The 22,222-nt window shown below is 34.5% G+C and overlaps 1 protein-coding gene across 2 annotated transcripts in view; it reads left to right on the top strand.

Moving 5' to 3' along the window:
- The window catches only part of fliI (FLII actin remodeling protein), a 437,463-nt gene that overhangs the window by 348,228 nt on the left and 67,013 nt on the right, over positions 1-22,222 (top strand). For both annotated transcript variants that reach the window (XM_090398141.1, XM_090398140.1), the window contains exon 27: positions 18,151-18,297. In XM_090398141.1, the coding sequence (XP_090254267.1) occupies positions 18,151-18,297 (147 nt within the window). The remainder of the gene's footprint in view (positions 1-18,150; positions 18,298-22,222) is intronic.

The following is a 22,222-nucleotide window of genomic DNA, read 5'->3' as shown; positions in this document are numbered from 1 at the left end:
CAGCCTAACAATGAAAAAATGAATTTATAATTTCAAAATTATTTTTATTTTTCAACGTAATCTCCCTTAACACTAATACATTTATTCCATTGATGCTCCAATGGCATTATATCGTCCCCGTAGTGGTTCTCAGTGAGATCTGCAAAATACCCCTCTACAGCTGCAATCTCCTCATGATTCGAAGAAAAATGCTGACCAGCAAGGGAGAATTTTAGTTTTGGGAAGAGATAGAAGTCAGAGGGAGCCAAATCTGGAGAATAGGGTGGATTTCCAACAATTCATAGTGCAGATCCCTTAAGGTTCCCATTGCCAAAACACCTTTGTGGGCAGGTGCATTGTCCTGACGAAAGATGATTTTTTTCTTCTGCAAACCCAGGTCTTTTCTCACGAATTTTTTCATCTACTCTGGTTAAAAGATTGGAATAATATTCCTGGGTTATTGTTTTACCCTTTTCAAGATAATGAATAAACAAAATGCCTTTAGCATCCCATGACCTTTCCTGCTGATGGAACTGACTTTGTCTTCTTTGGCACTGAACAACCAGCTTCTGTCCACTGTTTAGACTGGTGTGTAATGGTGAATCCAAGTCTCATCCATAGTAATAAATCGATGCACAAAATCAATTTTGTTCTTGTTAAAATGCTCCAAGCACTGTTCAGAGATTTTTATGCGAGTGCATTTTTGATCTGCTATGAGAAAGTACCCATCTTGCACAAAGCTTTTCCATTTGCAATTCTTCATGCAAAATATATCCTACACGTTCTTTTGAAATGCCTATAGCCTCAGCAATTTCACGCACTTTGACACACCAGTCATCCAATACCATGCACTTGATCAATGATTTCTTGTGTTGTTACACTTTTTGGACGTCCTTCACGTGGATCATCTTCAAGGCTGGTGCGGCCACGTTTAAACTCGGCAGTCCATTTCTTAATTGTCAGAAACGAAAGAGAAGAGTGCCCATAAACTTTTATGAACTTCGAATGAATTTCTTTTGGCGTTAAACCTCCTTTTACAAAGAATTTTATAATGGCACAATACTCAATTTTGTCCATTTCAAGGGATACAAATAACACTTTTGCTTCAGACAGCTGTATAAAACAAACTACTTGATAGAATGACTTGCAATCTCACATGGATGCTTATCACAGATGTACCAACTTAGAAAAAAAAAAATCTTGCCGATAGTATTGCCATTGATGGTTCAGGCTGAGAACATTTCAAACTATCCTCGTATGTAAGCTGATTTGTATCTAAAAAAAATTGATCAAAGGGAACTAAATTCTCAAACAATATAGTGTAAAAATAGGGAAAAATTTGATATTCACAGAAAAGAAATTTTTCAAAACTTTCATGTGCCAAGAGTGGCCACTAACAAAGGACTTCGATCCCCTCAGTTTGACAGAAACACGCTTCTTGTCCCATTCCACCTACACTGATAAAGGAAAGTCCCACTAAGTATTATTACAGTATTATTACCATTTATGTTCAAATATCTCACTTGAAGAGAATAAATGAGAAAAATTAAAATCAATGGAAAGACTTTTAATGGGATTATATTGATCAAGTGAATATAATAAACAATTATGTTATACCAACTAGTTTCACCAACTAAGGCTGTTGACATCTTCAGGGTACATAACTGATGTAAGGCACTAAAAAGTAAAAAACTGTTACAGACTATAATCAACCGATTCCAATTATATTAAACAAAGAACAGAGCGCGTACAATACATGCATAGAGCGTGCATGATATCACTTGTTGTTATTTAGGAACATTCTATAGTTGGCACTATAATTCAGTTCTGGCGAGTTGAAGGATCTGCAGACAAGAAATTTTCCATAACTTTCATATGCCAAGAGCAGCCACTGACAAAGGACTTCGATCACCTCAGTTTGACAGAAACACACTTCTGTCAAATAACATAAGGGTCTTCCAGATCACAGGCAAGATTAGTCCTTAGTTCCTGTTAAGGTTTTGTAAACAGCGGGCAAATATTGTGGCCTCCTTAAAAAATTTGGGAGCGGAAGTCCTCCTCCATGTAAGGAATTGTGCTTCTATCCCACTCTATGGTATGGTTTATTCTTGAGAAATGAAAAGCTAACCCCAGTTTTTCTTCTCTGTTATTATTGGCGTCGCCTATGTGTCTTTTTGCCTAATTTCAAGGCTCCTTAAAGTTTCGATGTAATTCAAGCCACACGAGTAGGGTATGCTATAAACTCCAGCATATTTGGAGAAAGGATGGCTATCTTTTGGAGATCTTAAGAATTGTCTAATCGTTTCCGTGGTTTTAAAGGCCACTCTTATTTTATGTGGTCTAAGGAGTCTAGCAATCTTATTGGAAACTGCTTCTAAGTATGGGATGACGATGGTAGAAATATAACGTATATCATCTTGTTGTCTTTGTCAGGGTGTGGAGAAAAGTATCTTGTGGATGAGTCTTCGAGGAAATCCATTCATGGTAAATCCTTCCTGGAGGTCTTGTTGATCTGCTGTAAGGAGAGAGGCACAGTTCTTCAATATGTGTACAATACTAATTTTCTGAGAAATGTGGTGGCAGGGAGTGAAATGTAAATAACGTCCTGTATTGGTAGGTTTGCGGTAAACTGAGAGGTTGATACCACCATTCGGAAGCTTCTTAATTAAAGTGTCCAGAAATGATAATTGGTTATCTTTTGCAAATTCTAGAGTGAATTTGATCGTGTGGTGTAGAGAGTTGTTTTGTTAAGTTGTTTATTATATGCACTTGATCATTATAATCCCATTAAAAGTCTTTCCAGAGCTTTTTGGTCAAGAAAATTAAACTTTTTTTTTAACAATTAGAATCAATATTTTCCAGTTTTAAACCACTCACAAAGAAGTAAAAAAAATTATTTTTTAATTCAACTAGTTTTGTGAAAAAACTTTGTTTCACCTCTACAGGAAGTTTTCGGTATTGAGACCACATTGTAATATAAGGAGTTTATTAAAAATAAACAATTAAAACCCGACAAGTTTCGTGTCTTAAAACTTACATCATCAGGGGTAATGGTACACAAAAGTTTTACACAGCAAAATCCTATTAATGATTAATTACACATATTAGATGTTTTGATAACTTCACAACTGTTAAATAATTGATAAACCAGAATACAAATAATACATTCATTACTGTATGCATGTTGGAACATTGATGGTTGTTGCTATCACGTTCTATGGTATCACGCATGCTATATCCTAGGTCAATGGCAGTTAAATTTTTGATGAAAGCTGACCATACTTAATGTAAAATTAAGTCTTGATTTTTATTACATTGTGTAGGGATCCTAAGCATTTGTGAAGCATCTTTAAATTTTCTTGTGAAACTGTTATTATCAATATATGATATTTTTGTTTGTTCCTAGAGTACTTAATGACCAGTAATGCAAGGCCTAATTTATACTCTCTTCTTTTTTTCGACATCTTTTACATGTTCAGAACTGCGGATCTCTCCCGACCTTCCTGTCTGACCTACATAACAAATGCCACAAGAGCATTGAATCTCATAGACGCCTGGTTTTTTCATGTGGTGATGTGGAGATCTTGATGGATGTAGGAATTGATATTTTTTGTAAAGATAAAAAAGCCACTTTTATGTTGTACTTGCAGAGCAATGTAGCCACTTTGTCTGTGACATTTTTGATGTAAGACTGTGTGATTACATTCTTGAAATCTTGTTTAAGTAAGAGGGTTGTAGGAGATGTATTAAGAATGTTTCTGATTGTCTTGGGTTCAAAATCATTAAGTGCAAGGTTCTGTTTCAGGTACTGCAGTTCTTCATTCCTTTTAATTAGTGTGCTTGATATATTGTATGCCCTGTCTCATAAAGTTTTAATTATGCCTATCTTTTTCAACAGATGGTGGTGTGAAGTGGCATTTAAAATTCTTCTCATTCTGTTAGGTTTTCTATATATGGAGAAGGGTAACCTTTTTTCTCTTTGTTTACTTCGACAAGTCAATAGTGAATTTTCTAGTGGGATGCAAGTTGTTCAGATAATCTTTGAACAACTTGCGTCCCAATATAAAATTCACTATTGAACTAGAATAGTACATGAAAAGAATGGAGATAAGTACTGCTTAAGAATTATTTTTAACCGATTTCCAAGCTATACTCTTCTTTAAATATTTCTTAAATGTAATATTATTTCAAGGAACAGATAGAGTTTAAGAGGTGGCTGAGCCAGAGGCCTGTGAAATTTCCAATGTATTATCAGTACTCTGTATTCTGATCAGACATTGGAATTTCATAGATTTTAATGAAAATCTATGGTGAAAAGTTCCTAAAGAGTGGCAGATAGGCAAATTAATTCCACTACATAAGGAAAGTTTTATAAGAGATAGTATTAGATTACAGATATTATGCATTACTTCATTGACAATAAATATAATTGAAACATTAGTTTGGATTAAGATATAAGAATGGATGGGTGGATAGGCAAATTTTCTGTGGTGATCAGGATGGGTTTATTAAGATGAGATCCTGTTTTACTGATCTTGATGCATTTTATAAAATGATAGCAGTAGTTAATAAGGGAAGACATTTTTAAGGATAATCCAGATTTTGCAAAAAAAAGTTTTGACAGATTGATATTTATATTAATCCAACTCAGTTAACAGAGAGTGTATTGGAAAATTGTACAGGTATAGGTTTAATGGAGTAAACACAATTTTGAGAAACAAAATAATTTATATTAATAAATGAGATGTAAACTTAAGTTACAGCTCAACATTTCATCTCATATCAAGGTCATCATCATAAGCAAAGAGTGTAAGTGCACATACAAATAACAAGACAGTAACTAACACAGAATTAATTATGCTGCACCCCAACATGTAAAAAAAAAGAGGCAGATTTATATTACACAGCATGTCAAAAGTTAAAATGGTATTTATTCCAAGAACTGTTAAACTTACTTAACAAAGGATTAGACCTGCTAGTTTGAGTAGGCTATGACATTCATTGACGTATTACTGAAATATGGGGGAAAAAAAAAAAAATTCTTGATTAAGGATTTGAATATAATGTGCCATAATCTAGATAGTGCTTTTATCAATAATAATTTAGTAACACATTTCACTACTCAACAAAAATACTCATATGGCCATTCCCATTCAGTTATTTTGTGTTTTAGGTGTGGCTTAAGATGGAATTTAGATTCTTATTAATGGGGTGGTGCATGGGCAGCATGATACTTGACAGATGTGTGGCTGAGACATGAGTGTGAAATATTTAGTATTTGTCTTTGTCATGCAGAGAGAGAGAGTTGGGGATTATAGTTATTCTTGTAATTTGAAATAAAATGGAAAAATAAGCATAATGTGACTACTCTTAATAATTCATTCAACTCAAATGAAGGACTGTTGATGTAAGAATAAAGCCATTGTCATCTCCCACATTGTAACTGATTTTAATAACAAGAAATTATTAATAATAAATGTTACGAGAAAATATTTTTCAACTTTTGGAGATAGCAGTATGGAAATGGAAAATCAGGTCAAAAGAGAAGCCCACTGATTTCAAAATGGAATTAATAGATCTTCTTGTTGGAAAATACAAATCATTTCTGAATACTTGTGGTTGTATTGGAACCAATTTACCTCCATTTAGGTTTTCTGCCATTTTCCAGGTGCTATTCCTCCAACAGAAAAGAAAAGAACCCTCTGATGAGCATGGCAAAAACCTGAGAATGTGCACATTCTCATCAGAAAGAAAAGCAATGCAAAAGGGGAAAAAACTTTTTCTTAACCTATCATGATGGAATTATCACTTCTAAAATAAAAAAAAATAATTGGATTATATTTTATTTTTGTTCTCCAAGATAATTTGAGCATTCCTATTCAAAAAATGATTCATTTATATATACATAAAAAAAATAAAATTTGCTAACAGCAATACAAATAAATGAACTCCTTTATATTTAATAACTCCTTTATGGGGTGCTTAATGGTCAAAGCTATATAACTGAGATGACACCACCACGTAGCCATTAAAGGAATGCAGAGAACCAATCAGGGCTTCTGACCTAATGTCCAATCCTCAGCTTCTTGTGGTGCACCCTGTTAGGTATACACCTGGATACTGAACGAACTAGGATGGTATGGCAATTTGGAATTTAGCTGACCAAATTGTATTCCTATTGGCTTAAGAAAAAATAAGAAATGATGGTAAAACATGACAGAATTTCATGACGTCTGGGGCGTCACCAATTAAACAAGGCCCCCCATTGTTTTCACCAGGGAACCAGGGCAAACAGTGAAAAGTCAGCTACTAGAACAAATCTGAAAACACACACACCCCCCAACTCAACATCACCAGAGTTCAAGATCGGTACTATCAACATAAAAAGCCTGAATGGCAAAGAAATGGATCTAGCTGAGGAATTGGATAAGTACCAGATCGACATAATAGGGGTGACTGAAACAAAAAAGACAAAAACTGGTGAGATCTTTCTGAACAATAAATACAAAATGTTATATTCAGCAATGACAATCAAGGAAAAGAAGGAGTAGCCATAGTACTCAACACAAAATACGAGGCTAGTCTTCTTGAATGGCAGTCAGTCTCAAGTAGAGTAATGTGGGCAAATATGAGAATGGGGAACTGGACAATGAGACTTGTTTGTGCCTGTGGTCCCACAGAAGGTTCTACTAAGGTAGAAATGGAGGAATTTTTTGAGACGTTAGAGAAAGCAACTGACACAATGAAAAAGGAAAAGTTGGTCCCTGTTGGGGGTCTAAATAGCAGAGTAGGAAATGATTGTCAGACATACAAAAATATTTTGGGAAATGTAGAAAAGAGCAAAGCTAATAATAATGACAAATGCTTGTTGGATTTCTACTCAGGATATGGACAGGTTATTACTAACACCATGTTTCAACATAAAAATGTGCACAAATTCACATGGAGAGAAGAGTCAAGAAATAAAAAACATCTCATTGACTATGTTATTGTTGATAGTGATGTTTTCTCCCTGGTGCAGGACACCAGAGTGTACAGAGGATTTGAAATTGGAAGTGATCACCATTTAGTCTTGAGCAAGATAAAATTAAATTTCATATTGAAAAGAAGAACATGTAAAAAAAGTTTTAAAGCGAATAAAAGTTGAGCAGCTCTCAGATGTGAACTGTAGACTAAAATACACAAAGATTATTGAAGAAAAAATGAAAGAGTTTGAGAACAGGAACCAAACCTTGGAGATTCAGTGGCAAGCCTTGAAGAAAACCCTGATTGATTCAGCCAGAGAGGCATGTGGTGAGGTTGTCTGCAAGAATAGAAAAATCAGAACTCCATGGTGGACACAGGAAGTTAAAGAGGCAGTGAAAGAAAAGAAGAAAGCCTATCGAAAGTTCCTGGCAAATAAAACAGCTTGTGCTCTTAGAGAATACAGAGACAAATATAAGAAAGCTAAACACTGTGTAAAACTAGCTAAACAAAAGTCATGGGAGCACTTTGGTAAGAACATAGAAAATAAATATCAAGAATATTGGTGGAAAGCACTCTTCCCTCCTTGGTGGAGGAAAGAGTGCTGTAAAAGGAATTAGAGATTTTAAAGGTGACATGAAAATGGAAGAAAAAGATATCCTTGAAGAATTCAATAATTACTTTGAAAAATTGCTAAATGAAACAAGTAGTGATGAGAGCACAGTGCTAAAAGACACTGACCAGACATGCAGTCAGGAATACATATCCATCCTTGAAGTAGAAAAAGCCATCAAAACCCGAAATGTGGAAAAGCAGCAGGAGAAGATGATATTCAACCAGAAATGCTCAAGTATGGAGTTAAAAAAGTCTTACAGTGGCTTCACTGCATAGTTCGGAGGCCTAGACAGAGGGACATATTCCAGATGATTGGAGTAGAGGTCTCATAGTACCCATATATAAAATGGAAAATAAAACTGAATATGATAATTACAGAGGTATTTCTCTACTGAGTATTCCTGATAAGATATATGCAAGTATACTTGAGAAACGGTTGAGAAAGATTATGGAAGAGAAGCTTGGTGAAGATCAAGCTGGATTCAGGCTAAATAGAGGCTGTCAGAATCAGATTTTAACTTTACGACAGATAGTTGAGAAATCAGGAATATAACAAAAATCTGTATTTAAGTTTTGTCGATCTGAAAAAGGCATATGACAAGGTGCCAAGAGAATGGCATCCATATTTGAAACGGTACAGTTATATGGTGTCAGTGGGGCATTATATCAAGCATTACTTAGTCTTTATTTGAGTTATAAGTCAGCAGTTAGAATTGAAGGAAGTACAGGAAAGTGGTTTAATGTTAAATCTGGTGTCAGACAAGGGTATATATTATCTATATGGATCATATTATGAAGGAAAGTGGTTTTAAAACCTGTTATAAAAATTGAAGATGTTAATCCAGCTCTTTGCTTTATGCAGATGATGTTATACTTCTAAATAAATCTGCTGTAAGTCTGCAAGGTTCCCTGACTAAAGTGAATAACTGTTATAATAGATATGGTACGAAGGTCAGCATTAAAAAGACAATGACAATAGGTAGAAACTTTGAAAATATCAACTGTATTATGAATGGAGAAGCTATAGAACAAGTAAAATATTTCAGCTACTTAGGCATGATTTTTAGTGAAGATGGGAAATTAAATATGGAAATAAACAACAGAATCAACAAAGCTGGTATGGTATGAAGTCAACTGAATAAATTTATATGGAATAAGAGAGAAATTAGCCAAAATATGAAATAAGCTGTATTCAAGCCAGTTTTAAATGATGGATCTGAGAGCTGGGTCAGAAGTAAAACTCTTGACCAAAGAATAGAGACTGCAGATATGAGAGTCCCGAAAAAGATTGGGGTCATGAACAGATGGCATCAATGGCAATATCATATTAAAAATGAGGATATTAGATAAGAACTTGATATTGTCAGCATCCAGGAATACCTTAGCAGAGCTAATCTTAGGTGGTATGGTCACTTAAGCAGAATGAGAGAGAAAAGATTAGCAAAACAAGTGTGCTCTGCCAGTTTGGCAGGAAAAAGACCCTGAGGAAGACAAGATGTAGGTGGATTGATACAGTAAAGTGCTTTAGAAGATAGAAATATAAGATCTGATAATGTTGGAGTCTTGACAGGTAACAAACTGATTTGGAGGAAAATTGTAGATAGGAAGGTCCATCATCATCTTTGATGATGATAACCCCTTTATTTTTTGTTTTCAATTTACAATAACATAGCATCATATAGAGTATAGAGCTGCTGTAGCTCAGTTGTTAAAGACAAAGCTCTTTGGTCGGAAAGACCTGCATTCGATTCCTATCAATTATATGAGGAACCTTTATCTGGTGACTTTCAACTAAAGGTGAGTTATTCAGTCTCATATGGAGGTATAGAGTTTTTTCACCCAGAAACTCGGGTTTTTTGTCCCTCAGAACAGGCAAACCAGCCCTGTAAACACACAAATGGATCTACAGTCATAAAATACATGCTTAATTCCTCATTAGATGGGCTTAACTCATTGTACAGGATGGGGAGGAAAGGGGAAAACTCCATACAAAATAAATAAATATACAGTATATATTAGGAAATAAATTTTCACTAGATGTGAAAAATTGAATCTTGTAAATGGCATCCATTTTCAGCTTCGCACAAACGTGCGCTTTGTAAGGCGTTTTTCATGACACATCTTAGTGTTTCAGGTTCCAGTGCTCTGATTTTGCCCAAATATTGTTCTTCAGCTGTCTGAGACCTGTTAACATAAACAGTTTTGTTTGATATAACCCCATAGGAAGAAATCAGGAGTCGTCAGTTCTTGAGAACGCGATGGCCAGCTTATGTCACAACCGCAGGAAATTATTCTTCCCTCGAAAATTTCCCTGAGCAGTTGCATTGTGGCTCTTGCTATGTGAACTTTCACTCCATCCTGTTGGAACCACATGTCATGTTTATCTTGAACTGCTGGGAGTAAGAAATTTTCGATCATAGACTAATATTCATCTCCTTTAACAATGACAGGGTTTCCCAACATGGTCTTCGAAAAAGTAAGTTCTGATCACTTCTTCTATCATCACCCTACACCATACCATACACTTAAGAGGGTGCAATTCCCTTTGGTGAATTGCTCTAGGATTTTCCAAACCCCAAATCCTGCAGTGTTGTTTGTTAATGAATCCATTCAAATGAAAATGTGCTTCATCTGACATTATCAGCTTGTGGATAAATTCAGGATCTCTCCTTGCTAATTCGTGAAATCTGACAGCATATTGAAATCTGTGGGCATAATCTGGTGGCATGAGCTGTTGCACCAACTGGATTTTATATGGAAATAGGTTCAAGGTTTTCAGAATACACCAGAGTGACATCTGAGAGACTCCAACCTGTCCAGACCGCCTTCGAGTTGATGTGCTCTGATCTTCTGCAACACTCTCCCTTACATGTTCAACTTCGTTCCTAGCTGAGCATGGTCTGTCTGTTCATGGAAGGTTGCTTACTGAACCTTGTTCCTCAAAACGACTAATCAAATGTTTAATCACTGATTCGCTTGGAGAATCTCTAACACCGTAATGACGACGATATGCTTGTTGGGTCAGAATTATTGATCCTTGGTTTTGATAGTAAAATTTCACAATTTGTGTTCGCTATTTGGTCCTGAATTTTTCCATGATTAATCTCCATGTCTTCTTTATAAAATCTGTAAAGAAAAATAAAGAAAAGGTTATTAAAACTTCAAATACCTTCAAATATATCATTGAGGTATCAGCACGGAGTTTATGTCTCCTTATGAAGGATATAACATGTATTTGCAAGTTAATATCGGACTTTTGGCCCACCCTGTATAAAGTTGTTAATTCATATAGAATGTGGATTAATAAATTATAATTTTTGTTTAATTATAAAAGTTGAAATAAATTTTATATATAAGTTAAAATAAGTGTGCTAAAAAAATGTACCAGATATTAACTTGTTTTTTGTGTGTTGTGTACAAGAAAGTGATATTGTTTATGCAAATTAAGTTAGTTATGTACTAAACTACACTATTTTATTAAATCAAAATCCTCAACAATACAGGTACTGTATATACAAACTAAGTTTTTTACTAAATTAAGCTTGTATTATTTTTTAAGTTTCACATTGCAGTACAGTAGCTTTTTTCTATCAGTTACTTCATTTATTTATAGAATTAAATTGATGTACCATTTGTTGTCTCTTGGGGGAAAATTCGCTAATCCGAACGAGCACGGTTTTAATTAGTTCGGATTAGCGAGATGCTATTGTATATATATCATCGAGGTATCAGCACGGAATTTATGTCTCCTTATGAAGGATATAACATGTATTTGCAAGTTAATATCGGACTTTTGGCCCGCCCTGTATAAAGTTGTTAATTCATATAGAATGTGAATTAATAAATTATAATTTTTGTTTAATTATAAAAGTTGAAATAAATTTTATATATAAGTTAAAATAAGTATGCTAAAAAAAATGTACCAGATATTAACTTGCAAATACATGTTATATCCTTCATAAGGAGACATAAACTCCATGCTGATACCCCAATGATATATATACAGTAGTATCTCACTAATCCAAACTAATAAAAACTGTGCTCGTTAAATGAAGTAACTGATAGAAAAAAAGCTACTGTACTGCAATGTGAAACTTAAAAAATAATACAAGCTTATTTTAGTAAAAAATTTAGTTTGTATATAAGTATCTGTATTGTTGAGGATTTTGATTTAATAAAATAGTGTAGTTTAGTACATAACTAACTTAATTTGCATAAACAATATCACTTTCTTGTACACAACACACAAAAAAAGTTTCACAAAATAACCCACAAAAAAAATTTTTTTTTTATTTCTCTGTAGAAAGTCACTGATTTTATTTTGCTTCTTGGAAGCTAAAATCTTTTCGAATGCTTCTTCTCAGAGCAGCATTAGCAATAAAATTTTGTGGAATGGCATATCATTCTACTTAGCAAATTCTATACACATATTAAACTGTCAACTGTCTCTTCATGTTTTACTTTTTTTTCGAGTTCTTTATCATCATCATCGGCTTCTAATTCATTCTGTATCGTCATATTTTAATTTCAGCATCTGATTTGATTTCGAATTCACTTTCGGTTCTACCTGTAATTCATTCCTTAATATCTGTTTGTGAAATATCAACTTCTGGATTTATATTTTTAACTAAATTATGCACGTTTTGAATTTCCTCTTTTTGTATATCACCGTAGTTTTCTTGGTAAATTGTATAATGCCAGAGTTTTTTTCCATGATGCTCAAATTGCTTCAGGTTCGAGGCTTCCCAAGCAGCAGCATCTGAGAATGCTACATCCTTCAAATTTATATTTTTAATTGATGTGGTAACGTCATAATTTTGGGAAATTACATTTAAAAGCAGGTCTTTACAATCTTTTAATTTAATGAATTGTATTGTGTTCTGATCCATTGGTTGCAATAATAGAGTACAGTTTGAAGGCAAAATAATAGTACACAAAATAATAATACATAATAAATAAAACTTTTTTTTTTCTTTCAAACTGCAGTTCGAATTACTGGAGAGTTCGGACTAAAGAGGTTCAGATTAGCGAGATACCACCGTATATAATAAACCTCTATGGATACCAGAATAATACAGACTAGAGACAATGCTACCACATCTAGGGAAGCCAATGCAATTGCCTCAAGATCATAGGAAGCAGTCGAGAAATTTGCTATCTGGTCAGCACAAAATACATCAAATCTCCTAACTGTAAATATAGGAATCCTAGCCAAAACAGGAAAACTCAGAGACTAATGGAGAAAGAATTGGAGAATATTAGCTGGGATATTGTAGGTCATTTTATTTTTATTGATCCAGGAGAAGGATCAATAAAAATAAAAGATGAAATAATGTTTTATTCAGGAAGAGAATGACAATATACATAGAGAGAGGGAGTTTCCATACTAATTAAAAACTTAATAAACTCAATAACATCTGTAGAACCACAAGCGCCTAGAATAATTGCCATAAGAATAAAAAGGGAAGAAAAAAGGAGTCTACTACAAAATAATTCAGATATATGCTCAGATCAATCACATAGAGATGAAGATCTAGAAATCTTCTATCACTTCCTAGAAGACCAAATAAACAAAACAAGTAAAAAAGACCTTTTAATGGTGGGAGAAGACTTCAACACCAAAATTGGAAAATACACACCAGACATGATAGATGTAATGGGCAAATTTGGTGTGGATGAGATAAATGAAAGAGGAGAAAGACTTCTTTCCTTTAGTGTTACACAGTGATCAGCATTCATTTTAGACAAATTATGGACTCTACAACCATGTTATAAATAACTGTTTTAATTTCCCGATGTTTCGACTTTCATATTAAGGTCCTCATCTGGAGTATACACATATATACAAAGACAAGCTGAATTACATTTCACACCTCACAAATAAGAGTTGACCAAGCAGGTTTTAGAGCCAGCAGATCAACAATAGATCATGTCTTCACTGTGAACAACATAGGTTAAAAAATACTGGGCACACAATATGCCTATATACTGCTGCTTTATAGACTTCAAACAGGCCTTTGATTCAATAGACAGAAATAAACTGATTCAAATCCTCAAAGATACACGAATAGACTCAGAAATCTTTTCGTTCATCAAAAACTACTATAAAGGCACCAAAGCATTCATTAAAACTGATAGAATAAAGACCGATATATTTAAAGTAGAAAAAGGAGTCATCAAAGGATGCTCTCTCTCACCTCGCTTATTCATAATAATGCTAGAAGAAATATGCAATGCCATAGATGAAGAACCAGGACTACAAATAAATGGAACTAACATAAACCATATTAAATATGCAAATGACATTATCATTCTGGCTGAAACCAAGATACAATTAGAAAAAACAATAAACAGCCTTAACAGTAAATGCAAAAAGTACAGAATGAGAATTAACTGGAACAAAACAAAAGTAATAAAAATTGGAAAAGCAGAAGAAAACCTAACAGTAAATCTCGAAGGACCACTAGAACAAATGAACAGTTACATATTTCTTGGCAGCCTTATTACAGATAAACTAAATAACCTTGAACCAGTAAAGCACAGATTCAATATAGGATGGTCAGGCACAAACAAAATGAATAAGATATGGAACAACAGCAATATAACAACATGCCTCAAATTAAAACTCTACAAAACTGTCATAATCCCCACAGCCACATATGAATTGGAGCATTTGAAATGAAATGCCTAAGGAAAATAAACAAGACCAACTGGACAGAACATAAAACAGATCAAATTAGAAATGACTTAAACCACAGAGATGACATCATGGATCAGATCAGTAAACAACAGTTCAGATGGTTTGGATATCTCCAAAGAATGCCTTCCACTAGAATGCTGAACATTGTGTTGAATGGACAGATAAAAGGAAGCAGACTAAGAGGGAAGTCAAAAAGAACATGGCTCCAGTTGCTAAAGGATAGATCACAATCACCCAGCTACAGAATGACGACTGAGTTAGCAAGAGACAGAGCTAGATGGAGAAGATTCTTACCCATATATGCATGGATAAGAAAGAAGATCGAATTTGTTGACCGAATTGGTTCCTAAAAAGCAAGCTGTTGTAAATTGAACCTAATTTCCCATAGGCTCAATATCATGAATTGAGGTTGCTTTCTCAGAAATACAGTTAGAATTATATAATTCCACCCCAAAATGGCTACTAAGCTACAAATGAAAATATAGTACTTAAGTGATGAAGTAATAAAGACATACATTTATTTAATTATGTAGAAGGAAAAGGTTTACAAAATTTGCTGTTTAGAGCTTCTTAAAATGAAACTCTGCATGTAATTTCTCCTGAACTAAATTTGTTTTTCTTTTCTCAGTAAATTTCTCTGTAGTGACAAAGCATTCCTGACCATGGCTAAGATATTTGAGCTCCATTCAAAATTTAGGTCATCACTTTTCAGTTTTTAGGCTGGAGTGGTTTTTTTTAAAAAGCCTTAATAAGTTTTTGTAATGTAAAGGTATCGGTAGAATGAAGTTCTTCAATTCCTTTTCTTTGATGGTTCGTTGCTCTTCTGTTTCTTAAATTCATCGGTGAGAGGCTCCTTTTCAAATGCACCAATTTATTTATCTCTTAAGCAGAAATCTTTAGTCAACCAATTTACTATTTCAAACACAGTTGCCACCTTTTCTAAAGAAGATTCAAAACCTTCAAAAGTCTTCAGTTGAAGAATATGTATTCCAATCACCTCATTTCTTTGGCCCAGCAGTTCTTAAAATCATAATAGAAAATTTGTACCAGTCATAAAAGCAGGAGGTTGAAGCAAGCAGCTTTAAATTTGTTTTTAAAGAAAATAAAGCCTATAGAGCAAATCCTTTATAGGTATTTCAGATGTCACTACATAAAAAATGAGGCTAGGGATCTGGCCTTGCTTTCTGTTTTCATTCAGTAAGGATAAGTTTTTGATGAAGTGAGCACTGTGTGTGTTCACTTTACCAAAACAAGATCTATCAACCTAGTGTATGTAACATAGTGTATAGTACTACAACTACATTGGATGAAGAGATAGAGGTACATGAGAAGGAGGTTATAGAACTATTGCACAACCTGAACAAGAATTTGGCAGTTGGGACAGATGGGATATCATTACATGTGCTAAAGAAATGTTCAGCCAAACTGGCTAAGTCCTTGACATGTTTGTATAATTTGAGTCTTAGCTCAGGAAAGATCTCACAGGAATGGAAAGAATGCACGATAATTCCACTGCACAAGGATGTGGTGCAAGGACTGATGTGTCTAATTATTGATCTGTCAGTATCTCTGGAGTAATTGTAAACATTTTAGAAAGTTAAGAAGAGCTTGCATGCAGAAATGGATGGACAAACAAAATATACTTTGCAAGGAACAGCATGGGTTTACTAAAGGGGGATCATATTGGAGCAATTTGCTCATATTTTATAATAATGTTATGGCTGAGTTGGATAAAGGGAATGGATACACTATGATGCTGTTGGACTTTGCTAAGGTATTTGATAGGTTTACATGAAAAGTTTTGCATAAACTAGAGAATATAGGATTAAAATATAAACTGTTAGCTTGGATAAATGGGTGGCTGATGGGGTACCAGAAAGTGGTATATGGGTGATGTGAATCTGTCAGATTTAAGGTGACCAGTTGTGTGACAAAGGGATCAATCATTGGACCATTGTTTAATAATCTATACATTAATGATATTGGAAATGGGCTGACAGGAGATCTTCATTTGCTTGCTGATGATGCAAAGATAGGTAGGGTAAACAGAGATGCTACTGATATACAACATTTACAGGGTGATTTGAATAAGCTGGAAAAGTGTATGATAATGGTTGTCAATTCGATGTTAGTAAATGTAAAGTTAAGCACTTTGGTACAATTCAGTATCCAACAGCATATTATATGGGTGTGATCATGCTTTTGGAGTAACTGAAAAAGCTAGAGATCTTGTAGTTATGGTGAATAGAAAGTTAGTTTAAACGTCACATTACAAAAATATTATATTACTGTGATCATGCTTGGAGTAACTGAAAAGGCTAGAGATCTTGTAGTTATAGTGAATAGAAAGTTGAAGTTTAAAGATCACATTACAAAAATTTCAAATACAACTGTAGGATAATTGCGATGTTGAAACGAGCATTGACATGTTAGGATATATAAAACATTTTACCTCTTTCCCAGGCTTAAGAAGCTGTGGAAAGGTTGCAATGAGAGTTACTATCAGGATTGTGGAATATATATTAAGAGGATAGATTGAGGTATCTGGATTGCAGACACTGGTAGATTGAAGAAGGGTAATATGATAAAGGTCTATAAACTTTGAGAGGGTGTTATAGGTTGATGAAATTTTTCATTATATGGAAGGTATGAAAAGAACAAGGGGAGCATCCATGGAAGTTAAGTTCGTGCATAGTTAAAAAAGGGGTGAGTGCATCTAGTGTGAATGAGTTTAAGAGAAAGTATAACAGCTGGTGTGGGTGATGTAAGGCCTCCCTAGATGAATCCTTGACCCCTTGGAAGTCTAATAATAATAATAATAATAATTTCTGTGATGTGTTTTGAGATTGTGTCAAGTTCCAGAGACTGGAAACAAAGAAAGAATTTGCAATCATCCCATTTGTCATTTCTGTTATTATTACATGACATCTCCAGGGAGCCCAGTGACTCATTGAGGGAAGGCACCTACTCTATGACTCTCTGTCTTCACCACTCAATTGACCAACTACAATCATCATCTACCCAACACCATCTATCGCCCACCACCACTAGTATTTTCACAGACAATCAAAACATCCATGCCCACAACAGGATTCAAACCCCCAGCCTTTTGGCTGTGGATTTGAATCCTGATACACTTGGTGAACAGATACACTAACCACTCAGCCAACCAGGCCTGCAATGTCATAAATATGTCAGATGACATGATGCCATATGACTCAGGAGCCTCCTGATACCTTGCTGTTAGATTTAGTCTTATGGCATTTTCACCCACTAAGTATTTAACTTGTCCATCTACAATTTACTATTGTAGATGGACTATGGGTTTGATAATCTTGGAAAATCAACGTTGGTCTTTTTCAAGCTATTTAAAGCTTCCAGTAAGAAGGGTGACAGTCTCACATCTGATGATAAAATTCATCTATTACCTATTTCTCATCATTACATGATGAAAGATTTGACATACAGGTGTACTGAACATTTATATTCTGATGTGATATGTTTCAAATTAATCAAAAGTAAATGGGGCTGCATTTTGTTTTCAAATTAAAAATTAATTTATGCCAAATCCAGGTTTTACTATGTGTATTATTTTTAACAACTACAAACCTCAGTAAAAGATATTGGGTGTTTGTAGTTGTTAAAAATTAATATTTTTAACAACTGAAATAAAACATGAAGTTGTTTAAAAAAAAAAAAAAAAAAAACTCACTCTACAGGGTAGTACAGTCTACCCAGTAGACTGAATTAGCAGTGAAACAAAATCTCTTCAATAGAAATTTTGTTTTAATTGGCAAAAAATATTCTTAATATCGATATTTCTACTTCACAACAATTGTGTGTATATATATATATATATACACTTTTATTTTCTCTGTTTTTGCATTTTACAGCAACAAGAAAATCTGAAATTTCTTTCACATTTCAAAAGAAAATTTATTATCCATCATGGGAAAAGAAAAGCATTTAAAGAGATTGCTCCTGTTGAATTCTTTCATATACGATCAAATGGAAGTCCTATATGCACAAGATGTATTCAGGTAAGTTTCTTTTGTGCAGTCTTACATCTGTCTCTGTGAAGGCAGATTATGATCTCATTCACATTGTTAATAGAATGATTTTATATATATCTTATCATCGTCATTTTAGTTTTCTTAGCATCATCACCATCATCAAATTCCTGACATGTACCCTCAAGGGGTGTACAGGATATGATAGTGCTACATGAAAAATTACATCATTACTAACTTCCTATCGACAATTTTCATCCAAATTAGTCTCTTACCTGTCAAGACTCCAACATTATCAGATCTTATATTTCTATCTTCTGAGGCACTTTTTACTGTATCAATCTACCTATATCTTGGTCTTCCTCAGGGTCTTTTTCCTGCCAACCTGGCAGAGAACACTTGTTTTGCTAATCTTTCCTCTCCCATTCTGTTTATGACCATACCACCTGAGATTAGCTCTAATATCGCATTCCTGGATGCACACGTCAAGTTCTTTCCTAATGTCCTCATTTTTAATATGATATTGCCGTTGATGCCATCTGTTCATGCCCCTAATCTTTCTCAGGACTCTCATATCTGCAGGCTCTAGTCTTTAGTCAAGTGTTTTACTTCTGACCCAGCTCTCAGATCCATAAGTTAAAATTGGCCTGAATACTGCTTTGCTTTATTTCTCTCTTAATTTGCGATCTTCACTAAAAATCATGCCTAAGTAGCTGAAATATTTTACTTGTTCTATAGCTTTTCCATTCACAACGAAGTTGATATCTTCAATGTTTCTGCCTATTTTCATTGTCTTTGTCTTTTTTTAATGCTGACCTTCATACCATATCTATTACAACAGTTATTCACTTTAGTCAGGGAATCTTGCAGACTTGTAGCAGATTTATTTAGAAGTATAACATCATCCTCATAAAGCAAAGAGTTGAGATTAACATTTCCAATTTTGATATCAAGCTTAATACCATTTTCCTTCATAATGTGATCCATATAGATAATGAATAACAGAGGGGATAAGGTACATCCTTGTCTGACACCAGATTTATCAGAAAACTATCTTCCTGTACTTCCTTCAATTCTAACTGCTGACTTACAACTCAAATAAAGACTAACTATTGCTTGATATAATTCCCCATTGACACCATATAACTGTACCATTTTGAATAGCTTCTCTCTTGGCACCTTATCATATGCTTTTTGATCTACAAAACTTAAATACAGATCTTTGTTATATTCGAATGATTTCTCAAATATCTGTCGTAAAGTGAAAATCTGATCCTGACAGCCTCTGTTTGGCCTGAATCCAGCTTGTTCTTCAAGCTTCTCTTCCACAATCCTTCTCGACTGTTTCTCAAGTATACTTGCATATATCTTACCAGTTACACTCAGTAGAGAAATACTTCTGTAATTCTCTTACGTTTAGTTTTATTTCCCTTTTTATATATGGGTACTATGAAAGCTCTACTCCAATCATCTGGAATTTGTCCTTCTGTCCATGCCTTCTGAACTATGCAGTGCAGCTCCCTCTAAGACTTTTATACCTCCATACTTGAGCATTTCCGGTTGAATATCATCTTCTCCTGCTGCCTTTCCACATTTCAGGCTTTTGATCACTTTTTCTAGTACATATGTATTCCTGACTGGATGCCTGGTCAGTGTTTTTTACCTCTGTTTGTTTCATTTAGCAATTTTTCGAAGTAATTACTCCATACTTCAAGGATATCTTTTTCTCCTGTTTTCATGTCACCTTTTTCATCTCTAATTCCTTTTACAGCACTCTTTCCTCTGTTTGTGAGGAAAGAGTGCTGTAAAAGGAATTACAGCACTTAAGTACTTTTAATAATTTAAGAACAAATAAATATGAAGAAGGTGCCTCCAGAATATCTTGCCACCTTCTTCATATTTATTTTCTTTGTTCTTACCAAAGTCCTCCAATGACTTTTATTAGCTAGTTTTACAGAGTGTTTAGCATTCTTATATTTGTCTCTGTATTCTCTAAGAGCACAAGCTGTCATTTTGCCAGGAACTTTTGATATGCTTTCTTCTTTTCTTTCACTGCCTCTTTAACTTCTGTTGTCCACCATGGAGTTCTATCCTTACAGACAACCTCATCACATGCCTCTCTGGCTGCATCAATTAGTGCTTTCTTTAGGACTTGCCACTGAATCTGCAATGTTTGGTTCCTGTTCTCAAATGCTTTCATTTTTTCTTTAATAATGTTTGTATATTTTAGTCTACAGTTCACATCTGAGAGCCGCTCAACTTTTATTTGTTTAAAACTTTCTTATATGTTCTTCTTTTCAATATGAAATTCAATTTTATCCTTCTCAAGACTAAATGGTGATAACTTCCAATTTCAAATCCTCTGTACTCTGGTGTCCTGCAGCAGGGAAAAAATATTACTATCAACAATAACCAATAAAAATAAAATTTGGTCAGCTAAATCCAAAATGGCCAACTGATCCTCGTTCGTTCAGTATCCAAGTAGATACCTAACAGAGTGCACCACGAGAAGGTGAGGATTCGGCATTAGGTCAGAAGCCCTGATCGGTTCTCTCATTCCTGTAAAGGATATGTGGAGTTTCTCCTCTTAGTTATATAGCTTTGACCCTTAAGCTCCCTGTTTCTTAGCATTTCTCCTCAAAAGTATATAATAATAGTTGCATAATATATTTTGCTTGAGATCTTATCTTCTATTAACATATCTAACATTTATAATAGTCATATCTCTATGACTTGGCATCATGAAACATTTATGACCTTCGGTATAAGTTATCTTGCAGCTCACTGCTTAAAAGAAGTAGTTTCAGAATCCCATCTGTAATGCAAGGAACATTTATAAGAATTATTTTCCTTCCATTGTTTTTCATCCTGCAAAACAGACAAAATAGCTACAGAACAATTAAAAGACAACAGTCTGGCTTTACAGATTTATTTGCCTTCTATAATTCCACTTCCAAACAACCCTACATATTTGACTTTTATTAGTACATCTTTGGGGTCCCACAACCCGAAGTTCTGTTTCAAATTTATGGCCTTTCTTCAGTGCAGATATAACTTATAAATACTTTAATGTTAAGAGTTATAAATGATTGCAGGCATCATTTCATCTCCATAAATATTTTTTTGTGTTGATAATTTTGGAACTTTCTTCTGTTTCTTTCACTAAAAATTTTATATTGATGCTTTGTTTCAGATATGGTCACACATTTTAGTGACAAATGCATCAAACAATGTCTCAGTTTTTTTTTTCCCACTTGGTTAGACTATAATAAATTTCGTTTAATCCTTTATCCAAGTGTAAGCAAACAAAGTTTGCATTTGAAGTATCTTCTGAACTGAGGCAACTCGTGGTAAAGGGGGACCAAGCTGTCATCACTACTTATCTTAGTATCTCATATAATGCAAAGCACATCTCCTTGCAGACATGTATAATGCTATGCATTAAGGGAAGGGCCACTACTCAGACCGGTTTCGACCTTTATTGAATGTTCTAACTCCAAAAACTCAGCGTTGTTTCCCTCAACGACAGGCTCACCCTGCCACTGAGAAGCTCTCAGCGTTGGCTCTACCCCTTGGCAGGCTCACCCCACCACTGAGCAGAGCCGCTCATTTGCTCATGTGTCATCTGAGGGGTAACAGCAACAGCCATGCCTCAGTCAACTTCATGGGCTACAGCATTGCCATTCATTTCCCCCACCCCCATTACCTGGGTGACAGCAACAGCCGAGCCTCAGTTAAAACTTCAGGGGCTACAGCATTGCTATTCGTCACCCAAGCTTCCAGCTGGTTTCGACCTTTATTGAGGTCTCGTTAGTGGGAGCCAGACCCAGATTTGGTGATACTAAAGTGGAAGCAATGGAGAAGTCATATTTACCTATATGAGTTGCCAAAAGGTGTCTCACCTTATTATTAAATTACTCTGGATATAGAGAAAGATGTTGGAAGTTTGTTTTCC

This window comes from Typopeltis vanoorti, chromosome 9, assembly GCF_054136105.1.
Source record: "Typopeltis vanoorti isolate ZY-2024b chromosome 9, IOZ_Tvanoo_1.0, whole genome shotgun sequence".
Taxonomy (NCBI): Eukaryota; Metazoa; Arthropoda; class Arachnida; order Uropygi; family Thelyphonidae; genus Typopeltis; species Typopeltis vanoorti.
This window is presented reverse-complemented; position numbering and strand designations above follow the sequence as displayed.